This window comes from Aotus nancymaae, unplaced genomic scaffold, assembly GCF_030222135.1.
Source record: "Aotus nancymaae isolate 86718 unplaced genomic scaffold, 86718_ANA_hifiasm-v0.15.2.pri h1tg000043l, whole genome shotgun sequence".
NCBI lineage: Eukaryota > Metazoa > Chordata > Mammalia > Primates > Aotidae > Aotus > Aotus nancymaae.
In genome coordinates, this window is record NW_026988457.1 from 2307146 (window position 1) to 2326735 (window position 19590).

At 37.6% G+C, this 19590-nt stretch overlaps 1 protein-coding gene across 3 annotated transcripts in view; it reads right to left on the bottom strand.

Annotated features, from left to right (window-relative positions):
* Positions 1-3041: 3041 nt before the first annotated feature.
* The window catches only part of KATNAL1 (katanin catalytic subunit A1 like 1), a 106495-nt gene continuing 89946 nt past the window's right edge, over positions 3042-19590 (bottom strand). For all 3 annotated transcript variants that reach the window (XM_012474138.2, XM_012474140.3, XM_064361728.1), the window contains 2 exons: positions 6954-7080; positions 3042-5751 (listed from right to left, as the gene is read on the bottom strand). In XM_012474138.2, the coding sequence (XP_012329561.1) occupies positions 5553-5751; positions 6954-7080 (326 nt within the window). In that variant the 3' untranslated portion in view covers positions 3042-5552. The remainder of the gene's footprint in view (positions 5752-6953; positions 7081-19590) is intronic.

Consider the following 19590-nt stretch of genomic DNA (forward strand, 5'->3'; position numbering starts at 1 on the left):
TCCTGCCTAAAACCAAGCCTGGTTAACTGAGGTAGACTCTGGGAATTACACGTGCAAAGAGTCGGGTTTTCCAAAGGGTGATATTTTGTCATTTCAGATATGGTAAAGTAAAAGTGCATTTCATAGTTTTGAACAATCAAATGGGAGTCCTTTTATAAGAAGGAAATTTCTCTATACTAATTCCCTATTTTTTGTGCCAAATTTCCAAACATACAAAAACCTACACACTGCTGGTAATAAAGCAATATCCAGGTTTTGTTCATTTATTTATTTTCTCAGGAAATGAGGAAGGTAAAATAAATTTTATGACATTATCTGAATATTTTTCCTGTTTTTATTAATAAGTCACTGGGAATTAAGAAATATCATTAAAGCTAAAGAGTTGTCTGGAGCCAAAAAAACTAATAAAAATTCAAAGATCTATTTGTTAATGAGGTGAATGTTTAAAAATATATCTATCATCCTAAGGATTTAATTTTTTAAATACTCATACAATTTCTATATTAAGAAACAAACATTAAAAGCAAATGTTAAAAAAAATTAAATAAGTATGAAAAGCCTAATTTAAAAGTATAAATAAGTGAACTTACAGTAATTACAACAGAGTTTTTAGTTTTTTCCGTAAAAACAGTTAGTGGAGATGAGAGTAAAACATTTGAGGCTTAAATATTGTTGTCCTCCTAACATGTCCTCCAACTATAATTTCTGCTTTTATCTATTGTGACATATTCTTAAATTCACATAAATATTATGTGCATCACAAATTAAGTGGTTTCTTAAAAATATACAATCCAAACAGTTAAGGGAAAGAAAGATACAAAAAAGAGAATAGTTAGCATTTTTTCCTCATACAAGTTAAGGTAGCCTTTTCTTTTTTTTTTTTTTTTTTTTTTGAGACGGAGTTTCACTCTTGATACCCAGGCTGGAGCGCAATGGCGCGATCTCGGCTCACCGCAGTCTCCGCCTCCTGGGTTCAGGCAATTCTCCTGCCTCAGCCTCCTGAGTAGCTGGGATTACAGGCACGCGCCACCGTGCCCAGCTAATTTTTTGTATTAGTAGAGACGGGGTTTCACCATGTTGACCAGGATGGTCTCGATCTCTTGACCTCGTGATCCACCCGCCTCGGCCTCCCAAAGTGCTGGGATTACAGGCTTGAGCCACCGCGCCCGGCCAAGGTGGCCTTTTCTTGGAAAAGGCCAGCATACACCCTTAACATCTGATGGCTGTCATACAGAATATACCTAAAGTGATTTATCATTAATAAGACAAAACGAAGAGTGGGAATCCACTGGCAAAGAAAGACTCAATAACCAAGACAATACTGAAGGAACCAAAGTCCACTCATACAACATGAAATACTTGCCTAGGTCCTTCACTTCATCTCAAATTAGGGTGGGGGGAAAGTGAATTGTAATTACCTCAGCTGGTTACTGTTTTATGATTCTCATCACAGATTTAGCAGTGTATATAAAAGCTTACTCCTAAGGAAGGACTTCAAATGAATCCAGGCTATCCAAAACCTAGAGTACTAACAATTTCATGTTCAACAGAGGCTACACAAGGCAAAGTCAAGGAATGACAATTACATTGTAAATTTGGATTGTACACATACATTTTCCCCTGATGTATCTGTATGACTGTCCATAGTAGATTCACCAGGTATTTGCTTACTTTTTGAGTAATCAGTGCTTTCAGCCTATGTTTTGAGACTGAAATATGACATCACAAAAACTGTCATCTCAGAAGCTCAAATTAAGCCCCGAGCTATACAGCTAGATCATTGCATGCTTCCCCTTCCAAAATGGCTAGGTATTGTGGGAGGTACTGGTCAGACCTGAAAGTGTGTAAAGTCTCTGATGCCATCATCTATTGTCTATTTGGGTAACCAGAAGGTTGCAGCTTCCATTAAAGAGCTGTTTGATACATTTCACTAATATTAATTTCCTTTAAAAAAAGAAATTATGGGGGCAAAAGGTTTATAGTAAACATGTCATGCTTATAATAAATATGCAGCTTGGGAAATGATAAAAATTGTTCATTAAAATAGATCTAAAATAGTTACACATTATTCAAACAAACGGGTATCAGTTCCAATTTCAAAACAGATTTAAAGTGCAAAAAAGAGGGAAAAAACCTTTTACATAATATTTTTCCAAAGCACACAGATTACTATGCCTCTCCATCAGTGATCTAAACTCTTGTTTCAGCAGAGGCCAGAAGCTATACAGAATCATTAGAGAAACTGCCAAGTTGGAAAGGTACTCTCTAGTCCAGCTTTGTCTGGTCCACAGAGCTCCCACCCACTGTGTCTTGGACCAATCAACACACATCTACAGAATGAAGGGACTATCTGATCAGATATCTGCAAAGCAGACTTATACATAACTTAGTCCTACAATCATTGTGCTGCAGAACTCAAAATACTCATGTTTTGTTTTGTTTTTGGAGGAATTAAAGGAGCCAAATATTTCTCCTTTGATAACGCATCTGCTACTGCAACACAGAATAACAAAACAAAACGAAGCAAAACAACTCAATCTCATTCTGGGTAAGGCAACACACTGTGTTCTGCAATAACGACATTGTGTGTGTGTGTGTGTGATGTACACTAAAAGTTAGGACTGGGTGCAGTGGCTCATGCCTGTAATCCCAGGAGAGGGGTGGGTGTGTGGGTGGGTGAGAGAGAGTGTGTGTGTGTGCATGTGTGTGTCTAATCCCAGGAGGGGTGTGTGTGTGTATGCATGTGTGTGTATTAGTACATTAAAAGTTAGGGCTGAGAACAGTGGTTTACGCCTGTAATCCCAGGAGTTAGAGACTAGCCTGGCCAACATGGTGAAACTCCGTCTCTGAAAAAACAGGCGTGGTGGCGGCAACTATAATCCCCGCTACTCAGAAGGCTGAGGCAGGAGAATGGCTTGAACCTGGGAAATTAGCTGAAATCGCACCACTGCACTCCAGTGTGGGCGACAAGAGCAACATTCCATTTCAAAAAAATAAAATAAAAAAACCAAAATAAAATAAAAGTTAGAACACCTGAGGGATGTCTTCAAGATCCTTTAAGGGATTTAAGATATAAAGCATTTACCATCCACTGATAGGGCAAAATGAGAAACAAGGTAAATAAAAAGCACACCAGACTCACTTAACATAGTAAAATTAAGCTTCCAGGAAGTTTGAGTACTGCTTAACTGACATAAAAAGAATCACAATTACTATGTCATTATATAAAGATTTCAGAAAAATAATTAAATGCACACCAAAATATTTAATACAAAACTCAGAAAAGGTCTAACTAATCAACTAAAATATTGTTAGGCTGGTGCAAAAGTAATTGCAGTTTTTGCCACTGAAAGTAATGGAAAAACCACAATTACTTTTGCACTAATGAAAACAATTTTTTTTTTTTTTTTGAGATGGAATCTTGCTCTGTTGCCCAGGCTGGAGTGCAGTGGCATAATCTTAGCTCACTGCAACCTCTACCTCCTGGGTTCAAGCAATTCTCCTGCCTCAGCCTCCCTAGCAGTTGGGATTACAGGCACACACCACCATGCCTGGCTAATTTTTGTATTTTTAGTAGAGACGGGGTTTTGCCATGTTGGCCAGGCTGGTCTCAATCTCCTGACCTTGGAAGATCTGCCTGCCTCAGCCTCCCAAAGTGCTGGGATTACAAGGGTGAGCCACCACACCCTGCCCATACAAACAAGTTTTAACAATCACAAGACTAATGTTTTAGTGATGGCTCCTAAAACTTCAGGGAAAAAAAAAGTACATTTCTGAATGGCAATAGTTTGCAAAATAATCTTAATGGAACTACTTATTTCTTTATTTTAAATGTTAATGAATAAAAGGAACCTTCTGTCAATTTTTAGGAAGAATTCAATTACAATAAAATCATTATGCCTTATAATCTGGCATCTTATAATCTGTGTCTCAGAGAGAAGGGCAATTTATAGCCTCAGATGAATACTGGAGTTTAGAGTCAGACTTAAGTTATCTGAAAAGAACATAAGGCATTTATAGTTTTTAGCAGGGGAAAAAAAAATCAAATCTCTTTTAAAAAAGTCCTTCTTAGTATCTTGCTTAAGTGTCCAAAAAGCTGTATTATTTTTAGTTTTAAACCAGTAAGTGCTATTAAAAACTGAGAATTCAGGATGCTATCAAATACAAATTTAAAAAAGCTTGACCATTACAGCAATAAATTGCCTAATAAGACACATGTAATCATAAAAACTAACACCAGGATCATTTAGTTGTGATTAGATATATGCCATTTACTTTTTCTGGCTTTTTTCTAATGTATAATTCCTGCTGAATTGAGTGACCATGTCAGATTTCTATCCTTATCTTACAGTAAAAGTTCTCAACCTAGACAAGGATGAATTTTAAAATTTTCAAATGAACATCAGCCATTATGTACGATGCTGTTTTGTTAAACTAGCTGTCTGCAAAACTATAAAGATTTTATTTGTTTTGTGTTAGCCACAGAGAGTGGACTTGTTTAGAATGCCAAAGTATTTATCTCAAATATTAAAATCAAATTCAACAAAAAGCAAACAATGTTGGAGCTAAGAAAAATAATGGCTATATATCTGTTTGAATATTTTGAAAGAAAAGTGAAAATATAGCCAGGTGTGGTGGTGTGCCTATAGTCCCAGTCACTCAGGAGGCTGAGGCAGGAGAATTGCTTGAATCTAGGAGGCGGAGGTTGCAGTGAGCTGAGATCATGCCACTGCACTACAGCCTGGGTGACAGAGCAAGACTCTGTCTCAAAAAAAAAAGTGAAAATAAACTGAGAAGTCTAGAATGAAGAATTACACCTAATGCAATAATATTCTTCCCACCTTTCCAATATTAAGAAGCACCATCAAAAAATACTAAAGACAGAGAAACAACCTGGCAAAATGATCCAAATACCACAGAGCATGAGAATATTCCTGAATAAAGCTCAGGACGTTCTTAAACAGCTAATAGAAGAAATGGCAGGGGGAGGGGACGTAAAAATTCTAACCATAGGACAGACTCTAACCGTAAGTAATAAATTCTAAAGGTTTAACTAGTAAATTCATTATTTCCTCCAAAATATGCTCTTACTCTTCTCTTAACAATAAATAATGAATTTGACACATATCCAATTTTGATGTTAAAATCAACATATATAGATATGACCCTCATGTTGACAGAGCAAAGAATTGGAAAAAAAAATGACAAATGCAAATGAAAAATAGGGGTCTTTTTAAATCTTCTGTAAACAAGTTCTTCAAATAGCACACTGCTCCCTTTCTACAGCCTCCCTGATAGATTGGTTTGGGTGTGCAATATTAATGCAGGAACATGTGGAATACCAGCACAAAGCTGACGGCGACCAGCAAACTCTCGCCATGAAATGTTCTTATTTCTCAACTACATTTAGTATTCTTTAGAGTTTTAGACTTTTTTCCTTTAAGTGAAAACCATTCCACTGAAAAAAATTCCAAACCTGTTTTTTAAAAATTGCAGGAATTCTTTAACATTTCATAAACAAAAATACTGGAAATTAAAGAGCTGACAGAAATTCAAGCAGATCCAAATTCAACCATCCATTTTTCATACTTCTCCAAGTCTGCAGCAGAGACAGACTTAGCAATTTTCTTAAGGGCCAATTCAAAGTCTCCTTTGGTAACAGGCATCTGAAGCTCTTCTTTAGAAAGTGCACGGATCTCTTCTGGACTTAAGCCATTGATACGCCGTCTCATTGCCATTAAAGAGGCATCCCTAAAAATATACCAAAATCAGTTAACAGTAATTTCTGCAAATGTTTTGAACACTTTCAACTGTAACAAAGTTATAAAAAAAAAAATCAAAAGATTATTTTATATGTTTTTATGATGCTGCTTAGAATTTTCCACTTAAGAAAAATCCTGGGGGTTCAGGAGAAGTTAAAACAGAATGCAAATAACCAAAAACGTAAAATGTACATAGTTAATTAACCCTAAAAGTCTAGGTTAAGTTCAAATAGTACTGAATTTTCCTTGCCCCACTTGCTCCTCAAAGTCAGCCAAGAAGTTTAGGAAACTGGAGTCAAATTTTGAAATATTGAATTGTACACTCAGAAGTGAACCACAGACCAGTTTGTCTACAGCCTAAATAGAGGAAAGAAGCCAGGAATCACTCCCTCTGAAACATGAATATCCACATATAGTGGACATGGAATTCTCTACATGGAGTATTTGTAGGCAACTGAAGGCATAAACTCTGGCTTCTCCTGATCCCATCTGCAGCTCTCTTTGACCAACTATAAGTATGAAGGGCTGGAAGAAAAGGATAATTCATAATCACAAAAAAGCTATTAGGAGGGCCAAGCCAACAAAAATTTCAAGTTCTTAAATATTTTACTATTGTAGCAGTAGGAACTATTGTGAGCTTATCGTATGCCATTAAACTTAGATGCACATGGGAAAAATGTGAGCAGAAAAGGTGAGAAAAACAGATGCTATGGCTTTAAAGAAAGGCTACTAAAGTCAATTTAAGTACAGTTAGAAAAATAAGACAAAAATGCACAGAGTGACAGGAACTGTCTAAAAATTATGATGTTGCTAAACTGAAAAATTTTTAAATGTGTGTGTATCTTCCCAGCTTACACTGATCATTTTTGCTCATCTGCATGTGTTTAAATAACGCCAGCTGAAACTAAATATTACCTTATGTTGATGCAGAAAGGCTCCAACACAAAGCTAAAGTAATCTTAGGTTGTCAAAGTCATTATTACCAAGTTAGACACAATTTCTTAAAAATCGAAAGATCAAAAATGAGGAATAAAGTTATATGGGAAAAAAGGACAAATGGAAAACCATTTCAAAAATATGGGTAGCTGCTTTCATGTTTAACTACACTGGGCTAACTACACTGACTTGAAGAGCGGTCCTCCTGCCAAGTTTATAAGTAATGTCTAAAATCACAGATCATTAAAAAAATACCTGCAAACATTAGTGATGTCAGCACCAGAATAGCCCTCAATCTTCTCGGCTATATCTTCCAGTTGAATATCAGGATCTAATTCGACCTCTCGAAGGTTGATCTTCAGAAGCTCGGCTCTTCCTTTTGCTGTTACAAGATTTTGGTGGTGGTGTTAGATGTTTACTTTACAAATAATTTTGCTAAGAAATGACATTAACAACAGGGGGAAAAAATGACGCCAATGCAAAGAAGAATCAATAACTGTGTGTCCATTAGTATTATTACCAATTCACTGCATGACTTACGGAATCATTTAATTTCCTATGTGTCTCTGTTGCAGTAACTAAAAATTGACCAAAAAAACCTATCTAGGTTTTCTTTATAGACTGTGAAGTTACCTACTATGAGAACAAAGAATCTGAGATCCTTCAAGAAAAACACAAATATCAGTTTTCAAGCACCAGAAACGCTTCTCATAAAAAATACTTAGCCTGGTGTTACAAAATTAGACTGTATCAAGTGTAACTCCTATGAATTACTTTGCTCACCTGTTAGTATGACATGGATCTCCAGAACTCTTATTAGTAGTTTAAAGAACATTTCCTGAAAATCAGTAATTGGCACAAAAAGCTCATTAGTGTATTTTTTACTTGGAGCACCAGCCCACAGAAATTTGGTGTTCCAGTATGATTTAAATGTGAACTGAATAAGTTCAAACATACTACAGAATTTTTAAAATAACCAATCACGTTTGCCATTTCACTAGTGCTTTTAGTGGCAAATCTGCTTAGCACAGCGCACTAAGATAATGCATTACTAGTTTACCTGGCACTCTATTTCCTGAGATGCGAAATGAAATTTAATTTTCTTCTACTTTTATTTTGAAAAATGCTAAATCTACAGGAAAAGAAAAATCAATGAATACTCAGATTCACCAATTGCTAACATTTGGTGAATTGCTAACATTAGGCCATCACTCTAGTGGCCTCCTCATCTCCTCTCCTCCCCCAACTTTTTGAAGTGAGCACCAGCTGTAGGCATCACAACACTTCACCTTAAATTCCTCAGCATGTATCTCCTAAGAAAAAAGGTAGATATAACATTTCTAACCCTTATCAGGAGATTTAATACTGGTACATTAGTGTCTAATACACAATTCAAAGCAAAGTTTCCCCGTTTGTCCCAGGCCTTTGTAACTTTTACGTACCAACACATTGCATTCAGTTACCATGTCTCATTCATCTTCTTTCATCTAAAACAGTTTCCCAGTGTTTACTTTTTGGTTCATTTTGTTTTGTCTTTCATCTAATTGACAATCCTCCCCCAACTGATCTTACAGAGCCAAAGCATTCCAATAAAGATCCTCCTAAAAGGTCTATGTATAGAAATTAATGGGCAGATACCAAGTGTTCATGGAAATGGAAAGAACCAAGAACAGCCAAGATGCTCTGGAAGAGCATCAGCAAAGTGGAAAGAATTGCTCTATCAGATTTCAAGACTAATTACAAAGGTATAGGACTCAAAGCAGTGTGACACTGTTGTGGAAATAGACAAATAGAGCAATAGTACAGAACAGGGTGCCTAGCAGCAGACAAAAGCATACACTACAGACACTGAATTTATGACAGAGGTGGTTCAGGCCGTGAGGGGAAGGAATACTTTTCAATTAATGATGTAAGAACAGCTGACTATCCACAGGGAAAAAAATGAAATCAGGTCCTACCTCATACTGTACGTGAAAATCAGTGCCAGATATATTATATCTAAATGCAAAGTTGTAAGTATTTTATTAGATAACATAGAATATCTGAATCCTCAGGGAAGTATTCTCAAGACATATATTCAAAAAATCAACTAAACTAGGAAAAGATGGCTAAACTGACCACATTAAAATAAGAAACTTCTATTCATCAAAAGATACTGTAAACATAGTGAAAACAGGTAAGTTACCGAGTTTAAGAGATATTTGCAACATATATAAACAACCAAAGACTTATATCAAGAATATTTAAGGAATTCCTAAAAATCAGCAAGAAAAAGACTAGTCAACAGCCAGCATGCCTGGCTGTGCAGTGGCCAGACCACGGTGCTCGCTCGCTCATGAACCCCTCACCACTCTGTGCCTGGCTCACCCTTGGCAGGCATGGGATAAGGGCCAGTAGCTCCAGCTGAGCACAGGCTGCCAGGCCAAGTGGGTGAACACTGGGCTCAAGCAAAACTCCAGCAATGGTGCCACCAAGGATCCTGCAACACAAGCACTTTGGAAAACACACTGAATTCATCTATTAATATTGCAGCACAACCTAGCAATTCACTCCTAGGATGGACTGCTCCATTCTGGCATTCTTACTATTATGCATGTATGAAAATGTTCACAGTAGCACAGTTCATCACAGCCTAAAACAAGAAATAAAAATGTCCACTAAATAACATGATGGATACATTTCAATATAATCACATAATAGATGTTATGGGTTGAACCACGTCTCTCAAAATTTTTATGCAGCTCCTAACCCCCAGTACTTAAGAACATGACTGTATTTGGAGACAGGAGAGGTAATTAAGACAAAATAAGGCCATGTGGACTCTAATCCAGCATGACTGGTGTCCTTGTAAAAAGAAGAGATTAGGACATGAACACCCCTAAGGGAAAGACCACGTGAAGGCGCCAGGACAAGATGGCCACCTACAAGTCAAGAAGAGAGGCCCCAGAATGCAATCACCCTGCCTACACCTTGTTCTTGTACTTCTAGCTTCCAGTACTGTGAACAAATTAAATTCTGTTGTTTAAGCCACCCAGTCTTTGGTATTTGTTATGGCAGCCCTAGCAAACAAATATGATGGAATACCACACAGCAACAAAAATGAATCTGAGGTGGCATCTATATGTGGTAACATGGATGAACCTTAAAATACACTGAGCAAAAAGGTCAGGCATGGTGGCTCATGCCTGTAATCCTAGCACTTTGGGAGGCCAAGATGAGTGGATCATGAGGTCAGGAGTTCAAGACCAGCCTGGCCAACACGGTGAAATCCCATCTCTACCAAAAATACAAAAATTAGCTGGGCACGGTGGCAGGTGCCTGTGATCCCAGCTACTCAAGAGGCTAAGGCTGAAGAACCACTTGAACCAGGACCTGGAGGCTGCAGTGAGTCAAGATTGCACCACTGAACTCTAGCCTGGGCAAGTCTTCATCTCAAAAAAAAAAAAAAAAAAAAAAAAAAAAGTACACTGAGTGAAAGAAGATACAAATGAACACAATCCTAGTGATTTCATTTATGTAAAGTTTGAAAGGAGGTAAACTTTGTTTGGGGATAATATTATTAGATGATAAAATTATACAGAAAAGCAATACATTATTTCTGTAAGAGGAAACCACCGTAAGGAAAAAGTGGTGACCCCTAGCAGAGGGCAGGAAGGAGCCATGCTGGGAAGAAGCACACTGGGAGCTGCTGAGTTGCAAGGAGGCTCCACTTCTCCTGGAGCTGGTAACAGGGCTGTCTGCTTCACCAGCTACTGGAGAAACTAAACATTTTAGTAACTTTCTGTATTGAGTTCCATTTCACACACCATACACACACACAGTAAGACTGAGCAGAGCAGTGCCAAAAGCAGTAAGCAGGTGTGATTTGGGATTACCAGAAAACAGAAAGGGCAGGACTGGAAAACCTCTACCTACACAATTGCCTAATCTCAGACGCCCCTATCCTGGATCTCAGCCAACAGGCTTGCAGGGAGTACACCTGCTCAGTATGTGGTTTACAGCCAAAGAAGTCCTCCAGTAAGGCTGAAGGCAAGAGGGGTAGGGACAGGAAGGGGTGAGGGGAGGAAGCTCCTGTGCCTACTGCTACAGAAGGCTCATGTGCACCTGATGTCCAGGTAAGAACTAACATTAACATAAGAGCATCGTTACACCATGTTCTACATAGAGCCAGAGACAGCCAGTGAACAAATACCCCTTTTCATTCTTATAAGCCCAATATTAGAATACCACTGTATGTGTAAATCAAATGTTTCACTGTGCCTGGCCTAAGATCCTAACACCAAGTTTAATATAATATATTCTCCCATTGAAACAAAGTTCCAGACAGCCAACTTAAAATGAACCTGGGAACATAAACCTGATCATAAGTGAGGACCTGGTGGTATCGAAGCTTAACCAGAAGCATCCTCTGTTTCCCTAGTAACTATGATTTTGGGGGCAAGTAACTTAATACTAGTTATATCAGTAATTTTTTAGAATAGTCTTAAAATTTATCAGTGCTATAAAAATGAATTAATGATCTTCAATAAGCTTGTGAAAAGATTTAACAAGGGATTAATGTGTTGTTAATAATAGTGTAATGAACTGCCAATTCTGTATCACACATTCTAAATTTAAATAAATGTTGTTAGAAGAATCATACACTCCTTAAACAACTCCTCTTGAATACACCAGGCAGTCCAGTGCAGTTAAAAACACTATGCTCTGGGCCGGCCTATCTGGGCTGTGGACTCATATGCCTGCTCTCACTTAGCCTCTGGGTGTATCAGTTTCCTAAGTGAAATAAGAACAGAATCTACCTTATAAAGCTGTCATGAGGGTTAGGTGAGTTGATGCATGCAAAGCCTGGCCCATGGTAAGTACTCAATAAATGTTCACTGCCCCCACCACTAGTCAATCAACAAAGAGGACTCTGGGGAGACAGAAGTGTCCTTTTCCTGGGAGACATCTGGGAAAGCAGCAACCCAGATGAAATACCTGGGGACACAAGACAGGCCAGGGAGAGAAGACTGCATGACATCCACATGCTGTAACACTGGCTTTGAAAAGGGTCAAATTTAAAGAGAAGGGAAGAGAGAACCTGGGAAATGGGAGTACCATAGATAATGACACGGAAGTAGGAAGAAGCATGTGTGCAGCAGAATGAGAAAAAAAAGGGTAGAAAGTAGAAAAATACAATAAAATACTGATAGATGCAAACAGACACAGATAGGATACATAAGGTGTGAACTTGCAGTAAAAGGAATATAATAACAAAATAAAAATAAAAGGACTCTGACCCTGATGTAATAGGAAGTCAGAGTCACTTTGAGTCAAAAGGACTCTAATGCCTTGGTGCTTAGGGGGTCAGCCTAAAAGTGAAACAGAATTAAATGAAGGGAAGTTGAGGAAGGAGTATATTGGGCTCACCAGGTAGCTGCTGCCATAATAGATGCTTAAAATGAGAAAAGCCTTAAGGTAAGGACGTTAGAACTCACTTGTGCCTATGATTTTGCCATTGACTAAAGCAGATTGTATTTACCAAGATGGCGGTAACAGTTATCGCTCATCCCACACCCATTTCTACAATGTGACCCTACCAGTTCCCAACCCGGAGGCACTCTAATTCCCCTTCCCTTGATTGGTGTGGGCCTGAGAATGGCAGAAGTATGAGCAGAAGGGACATTATATAACCTCCAAAGCTAATTCATAAAATCTGATGCCGTTTCCACCTTATGCAGTGGAACAATCACATTTGGAGCACGGAGCTACCATTTATGAGATGCAAATATCCCAAGGCCACATCGAATGGCCACAGGTAAAACGTAGGTGCTCCTGAGAAACAGTCCCAGCAGAGGTCCAAACATGTGAATGAAGACATTCCAGAGGATCCCAGGCCCCAGCTGTGCAGCTGCCTCCAGCCATGACCCAAGGAATCATGGAACAGACACAAACCATCCCCACTGTGCCCTATCCGATGTCAGTGTAATAATATGATTACTTTGTCCCTTTAAATTTTGGAGTGGTTTGTTTAACCACAAGAGCAAGTGATATATTGGCTTTTCTTGCCACCAAGTTCTTAAAGAAATATGTATATTTCTTTATGGAAATTACATAAAAAGGCACATTAGATGATGGCTTTCTGGTTTCATCTATCCTGATTCTTGTAATCCTTGCCTTTTTCAAATAAAAATTCTTATTCACAGTTGCTTTTGTTCATAAAATATCCAATTTTTAAAATTTTAACACATTCTATGTTTCTTTTCATTAATTTTATCCTGGATTTCCAAAATCATTCTTTTCAGATCTCTTATCTTCTTAAATTTTCTTTATTGTTCAATCTCTTTTTTTGTTGTTCAGACCCTTTTATCCTATCAGTTGGCTCCAGCCCCAACACCTATCTATCTATTCATTTTCAAGCACCCTTCGATTCTACTTTTCTCTATGAAAATTCAGTTAAAATGCAACTTCCTTCATGAAATCTTCCCTAAGTACGCCAGTCAGAATTTATGATTCCTCCCTCTCCATTCCAAAAATACTGTGCAGAGCCCTTGGCTCATGCATTCCACTGTTTTACTGAAGTTTTAACCTAGCCCAGCCAAATTAAGCACTATTTTAAGAAAAACAAAAGTTTTCTTTTTAAATAATGAGATTATTAAATTAATAGAATACAGAGTAACAGCCAGAAAAGATAATATAAGATGGAATCTGTGAGCCAAAAATCTATCAGTTAATTATGTTATATACCCTTGGGGTCTAGTCAAAAAAGTGATCAAGGAATATGTTACAAAAATTAAGTTTCAAAATTCACAGGTGAAGTTTCCACTTCTAGTCATGATGAAGTAACTGTTACCAAACTTGCCCTCCCATGGTAAACAACTATAAAATAAGACAGAATATAAAGAAAACTGTTTTCAGGTATTAGTCAACAGGCAGTAAAGAACTGAATACTGATTTTTCTTAGTTCTGCCAGTAATCTGAGTGCCTGTCAGAACACCGTTTAAAGGAAAATACATAACCTGTAATCCCTACAATGTAGTGCATACAATAAAATTACGGGTATGTGAAGAAGCAAAAAAATATGGTCCACACTCAAGAAAATTAAAAAGTAGCTAACAGAAATGAATCAAATGCTAAAATTAGCTGACAAAAACTATAAAGTAGATTATCCGTTTCTGAATAAAAATTTATACTAAAACTTAGAGACTTAACATAACTTTGTTATCCTCAGAGTTTGTTATCCTCAGAGTTTCTGTGTGTCAAGAATTTAAGAGTGGCATAGCTACAGAGTTCTAGCTTGGGGTCTGTAATGGTTAATTTTATATGTCAGCTTGGCTGGGCAATGGATCCCGAAGAGTGGATGAAAAATTATTCTGGCCCAGGCACAGTGGCTCAGGTCTGTAATCCCAGCACTTTGGGAGGTGGAGGCGGGTGGATCACTTGAGGTCAGCAGTTCAAGACCAGTCTGACCAACATGGTGAAACCTCAACTCTACTAAAAATACAAAATTAGCCAGGCATGGTGGCACATACCTGTAATCCCAGCTACTTGGGAGGCTGAGTCAGGAGAACTGCTTGAACCCAGGAAGTGGAGGTTACAGTGAGCTGAGATTGCACCACTGCACTCCAGCCAGGGCAACAAGAGTGAAACTCCATCTCAAAAAAAAAAAGAAAAAGAAAAATGAAAAATTATTCTGAGTCTGTCTGTGAGCATGTTTTTCAATGAAAGTAACATTTAAATTGGTGGACTTTGAGTAAAGTAGATTGCCCTTCCTAATGTGGGTAGGCCTCATCTAATCAATGGAAGGTCTGAATAAAACACAACACTAAACGCCTCCACAGGAAGAGGAAATTCAGCAAATGGCCTTCAGATTTCAACTGCAACACTGGCTCTCCCTGAGTTTCTGGCCTGATAGCCTTTGGACCTGAACTGCAATATCAGTTCTTCCTGGGTCTCTAACCTGCCAGCTCAGGGTACAGATTTTGGACTTACCAGCCCCCATAATCATGTGAGCCAACTGCCTAAAATAAACCTCTCTATATATACACATCTTGTTGGTTCTGTTTCTCTGTAGAACCCTGACTAATACAAGGTCTCTCAGGAAGCTGCAATCAATATATGGACCAGAACTACAGTCATCCAAAGGTAGCTCACTCACACTGCTGGCACGATGATACTGCTTGCTGGTGGAAAACTTCAGTTCCTTCCCATTTGGGCTTCTCCACATGCTTCCAAGCGTGACAGGTGGCTTCCCCAAGAGCAAATTATTCCATGTGATCCAAGTGAGGGAGAGTCAGGCAGAAACTATCTTTTTCATGATCTAGCCTCAGAAATCATTTAGCATTACTTCTGACGTATTCTGTTCCTTAGAAGAAAATCACTAAGTCTAATCCACATTCAAATGGAGGGGAATTAAGCTCTACTTTTTCAAGGGAAGGATGTCAAAAAATTTTTAAAAAGAGAGAAAAATAAATAATCAAATGAGGAATCCCAGCCAAGTAATGAAAACTATAAAAAGTAACCAAATGGAAATGTTAGACTTGGAAAATACAGTATCTAAAATAAAAAATTCACTAGACAGGTTTAAAAGCAGATTGGGGATGACAAAAGAAAGTGTCAGTAAACATGAAGATAGATGACTAGAAATTATCCAACCTTAAAAGTATAAAGAAAAATCTTGGGAAAAAAACATTTAACAGTTTTAATGTCCTTTGAGACAATATCAAGAAGTCCAACATACATGCAAGACAAAAGGAAAATCCCACAGAGGCAAATCATAGTCAACCTGCTGAAACACAAAGATAAATAGAGTATTTTAAAAACACCATAGAAGACAATCACTCAAGAATATGCCAACTTATTTTCTACAGTAGATATATACCACACCACATGCCCCAGTCATTTCACATATAGGTGTTTATCCAAGAAAGACAAAAAGTCTATGTCTACATAGACTTGAACATGACTATTCACAGCAGCTTTATTCACAATAGCCCCAAACTAGAAATAATCCAAATATTTATCAAGAAGATAATGGATAAACAATCTGTGGTATGTTCATGTAATGGAACAAATACTACTCACCAATAAAAACAACAAATGTGGATGAAATTCAAAATCACCATGCTGAGTGAAAGAAGATAGTCACAAAATAATACCTACTCTATGATTCTATTAATATGAACTTCAAAATACTTTATACTGACAAAAATTAGACCAGTGGTTTCCTGAGGGGAAGGTGTAGAGGGAAGAGGGAAGGATGGATTACAAGAGGCACAAGGAATCTTTTGAGGATAAAAGACATGGTCTCCATCTTAACTGTGGTGTGGTTTCAAGGCTGTATAACTGTCAAACTCATCAAATTTTAAATGAATAAAATTTATTCCTCAGTAAAGTTGATTTAAAAAAAGTGGCCAGAGGGAGAAAGACACATCCCACACAAGGAAATAATGATATGAATGGCAGCTGACCATGTGTCAAAAAAATAATGGAGGCCAAAAGTGACATCAGCAAGGTAGTAGAATAGGATGTCTCAGACTGCCTATAGAAGTTCCACCACAGAAAAAACAACTTAACAATAAATATAGTTCAAAAAGCCTTTATAAGAACTTCAGACACTAGTTAGGAGGTCACAGAACCACAGGCAAGCTCAAAGCCTAGAACTGCACTGAAATGAGTAAGAAAAGCCATTTCATGTTAATTTTGAGTTAACTCCTTCCTCAAACTAGCAGAGCTCCATGAAATCAAGAGGAAATGCCTACCTCACAACTTCCCCCTTCGGAGAAACAGAAAAGCAGAATATACATCCAGCATTCCAGCTTTTCACAGGGCTACCCAAGGGACTGGTTTCTGTCTTGCTACACTTGGAGCAGTCACGAAGAGAGAACTCAGCAACTTTGTTGCAGCACTAGCAACTTACAATACAACAGACAAAAGCCAACACAGCTCCATATGATTGGGAGAAAGCAACCAGCCTGTGGCTCCTTCCTTGAGGGGGAAAGAGAGAAGAGGAATGTGTATCTAATGTTTTAGTTTTTCAGAGGACTGCCCAAGGGACTAATTTCTATCTCATCTGACTTTAAGGATTAATGGAACTGGGTGACCTTGGAGGCCCAGTGGCCACAAAGAACAAAAGAGAGTTAAGTAATTTGTTGCATGCCAGAGAACCTACAATACCACATATAGATAACAGAAGGAGCACCAGAGACCCCAAACTCATGAAAAAGAAATCAGCAAATCTCTCTAATTGGGAAATTACATGCATAAGCCCAGAGAGGTGGTAGCCCCACAAAAGGTTTGGGAGATCCTTGGAATATCCAGCCAGGATAATTGGCGAAGGTCTTCCCCTGCACAAAATGAGTTCATAAAAGAGCCAAAGGGCTTGCTGTTCTTTTAAATGCAAAAATCACAAAAACAGAAAAAACAAGGCACATGTTAAAGAGAAACATGCACCAATAAAGGGAAAAAATTAATTTCTAGGAATCAATAAAAAAAACTAAGAATTATCCAACAAAGAATTCAATATAATCATCTTAAAGAACCTCAGCAATATACAGGATAACCCAGAAAAACAATTAAATGTAATCAGGAGAACGATGCACAAGCAAAGAAAGAATTTAACAGACAGAAGCTATATAAAGAACCAAACAGAAATTTTGGAGCTAAAATATACAGATTCAGTAAAGAGGATCAACAGCAGTCTTGATCAAGCAGAATACTTAGTGAACCCCAAGACAAGTCATTTGAAATTATCATGTCAGAAATGAAAAAGAAAAAGAATGAAAAAATGTGAAGAAAGTCTAAGGGACTTAGATACAGCAAAATAGACCAATAAAGATAAAATGGAAGCTCCAGAAGGAATCCGAGTGAGAAAGAAACAGAGAGCTTATTTGAAGAAATAAAAGCCCAGAACTTCCTAAATACAAATATATTGCAGGTTTGGTTGCAGACCACCACAATAACATGAGTCACACAAATTTCCTGGTTTCCCAATGCATAGAAAAGCTGTATTTACACTATAGTCTATTAACTGTACAATAGCATTACATTAAAAAAAATAGACATTTTAATGTAAAAATACTTCATTGCTAAAAAAGAAAATGCTAACAATAATCTCCACCTTTAGCAAATTATAATATTTTGACTCATGTAGGGTCTTGCCTCAATGTTGATTGATGTATGTTGATGAATCAGGGTGGTGGCTGCTGAAGGGTGGGGTGGCAATATCCACTTCTTAAATACGAAAACAGTGAAGTCTGCTGTATCAGTTGTCTCTTCTTTTCATGAAAGAGTTCTCTGTAGCATGCATTGTTGTGTGATAGCATTTTACCCATAACAGCACTTCTTTTGAAATTGGAGTTCTCTTCAAATCTGCTGCTGTCTTATCAACTAAGTTTATAAACTAAGTTTATAGAATATTCTAAATCCTTTGTTGTTATTTCAACAATGTTCACAGCATCTTCACAGGAGATTCTACCTCAAGAAACATTTTCTTTGCTTATCTATAAGAAGCAACTTCTTGTCTGTTCAAGTTTTATCATGAGATTGCAGCAATCCAGTCCCATCTACAAGTTCCACTTCTAATGCTAGTTCTCTTGCTTTACCACCACATCTAGGTCCACCTCCACCGAAGTCTTGAACCCTTCAAAAAGTCACTCATAAGGGTTAGAATTAACTTTTTCCAAACTCCTGTTAAGGCTGATGTTTTGACATCCTCGCACAAATCACAAATGTTCTTAATGGCATCTAGAATGGTGAAACCTTTCGAAGGTTTTCAATTTACTTTGCCCAGATTTATCAGACAAATCGCCATCTATGGCAACTATAAGTTTATGAATGCATTCCTTAAAAGTAAGATTTGAAAGTCAACATGATTCCTTGATCCATGGGCTGCAGAATGAATGTTGTGCAAGCAGGCATGAAAACAACATGAATTTCCTTGTATATCTCCATCAAAGGTCTTGGATGACTCCAGGTGCACTGTCAGTAAGCAGTAACATTTCAAAAGGAATCTTAGTTAGTTCTTCTGGATAACTTGCTGCAGCTTCTGAGTGCTGCTTCAGTACTGCTGCTTTACCTTGCACTTTTATGTTATATAGATGGCTTCTTTCTTTAAACCTCATGAAACAACCTCTAGATTCCAATTGTTTTTTCTTGCAGCTTCCTCACCTCTCTCAGCCTTCATAGAATTGAAGAGTTGAGGCTTGCTCTGGATTAGGCTGTGCTTAAGGAAATACTGTGGCTGGTTTGGTCTTTAATCTGGATCACTAAACTCTATCCATATCAGCAATAAGGTTGTTTGACTTTCTTATCATTAATGTGTTTTCTGGAGTAACACTTTAAATTCCCTTCAATAAATTTTCCTTTTCATTCACAACTTGGCTGTTTGGCCTAAGTGGTCTAGCTTTGGTACAGCTCAGCTTTCATCATGCTTTCCTCACTAAGTTTATTCATTCCTAGCTTTTGATTTCATATAATGTCTTCCTTTACATGAAAAGGAAGATATAATTCTTCCTTCACTTGAGTTGCATTTTCCTTTTCACGTGAACACTTAGTGACACTGTAGAGTTCTTAACTGGCCTAATTCCAATATTGTTGTGTCTGAGAATATGGGGAGCCCTGAGTAGAGGAAGAGTCATAAAACACACATTTATCAATTAAGTTTGCCATCTGATGTGGACATAGTTGGTGGTACCCCAAAACAACAACACTAACATTAAAGATCACTGATCACAGATCACTGTAACAGATAAATGATAATGAAAAGTCTCAAAAATTGCGAGAATTACCAAAATGTGTCACGGACACAAAGTGAGCATGTGCTGTTGAAAAAATGGCACTCACAGACCTGCTTAATTCACGGTTGCCACAAACCTTCAATTTGTGAAAAACAAAGTATCTGCAAAGTTCAATA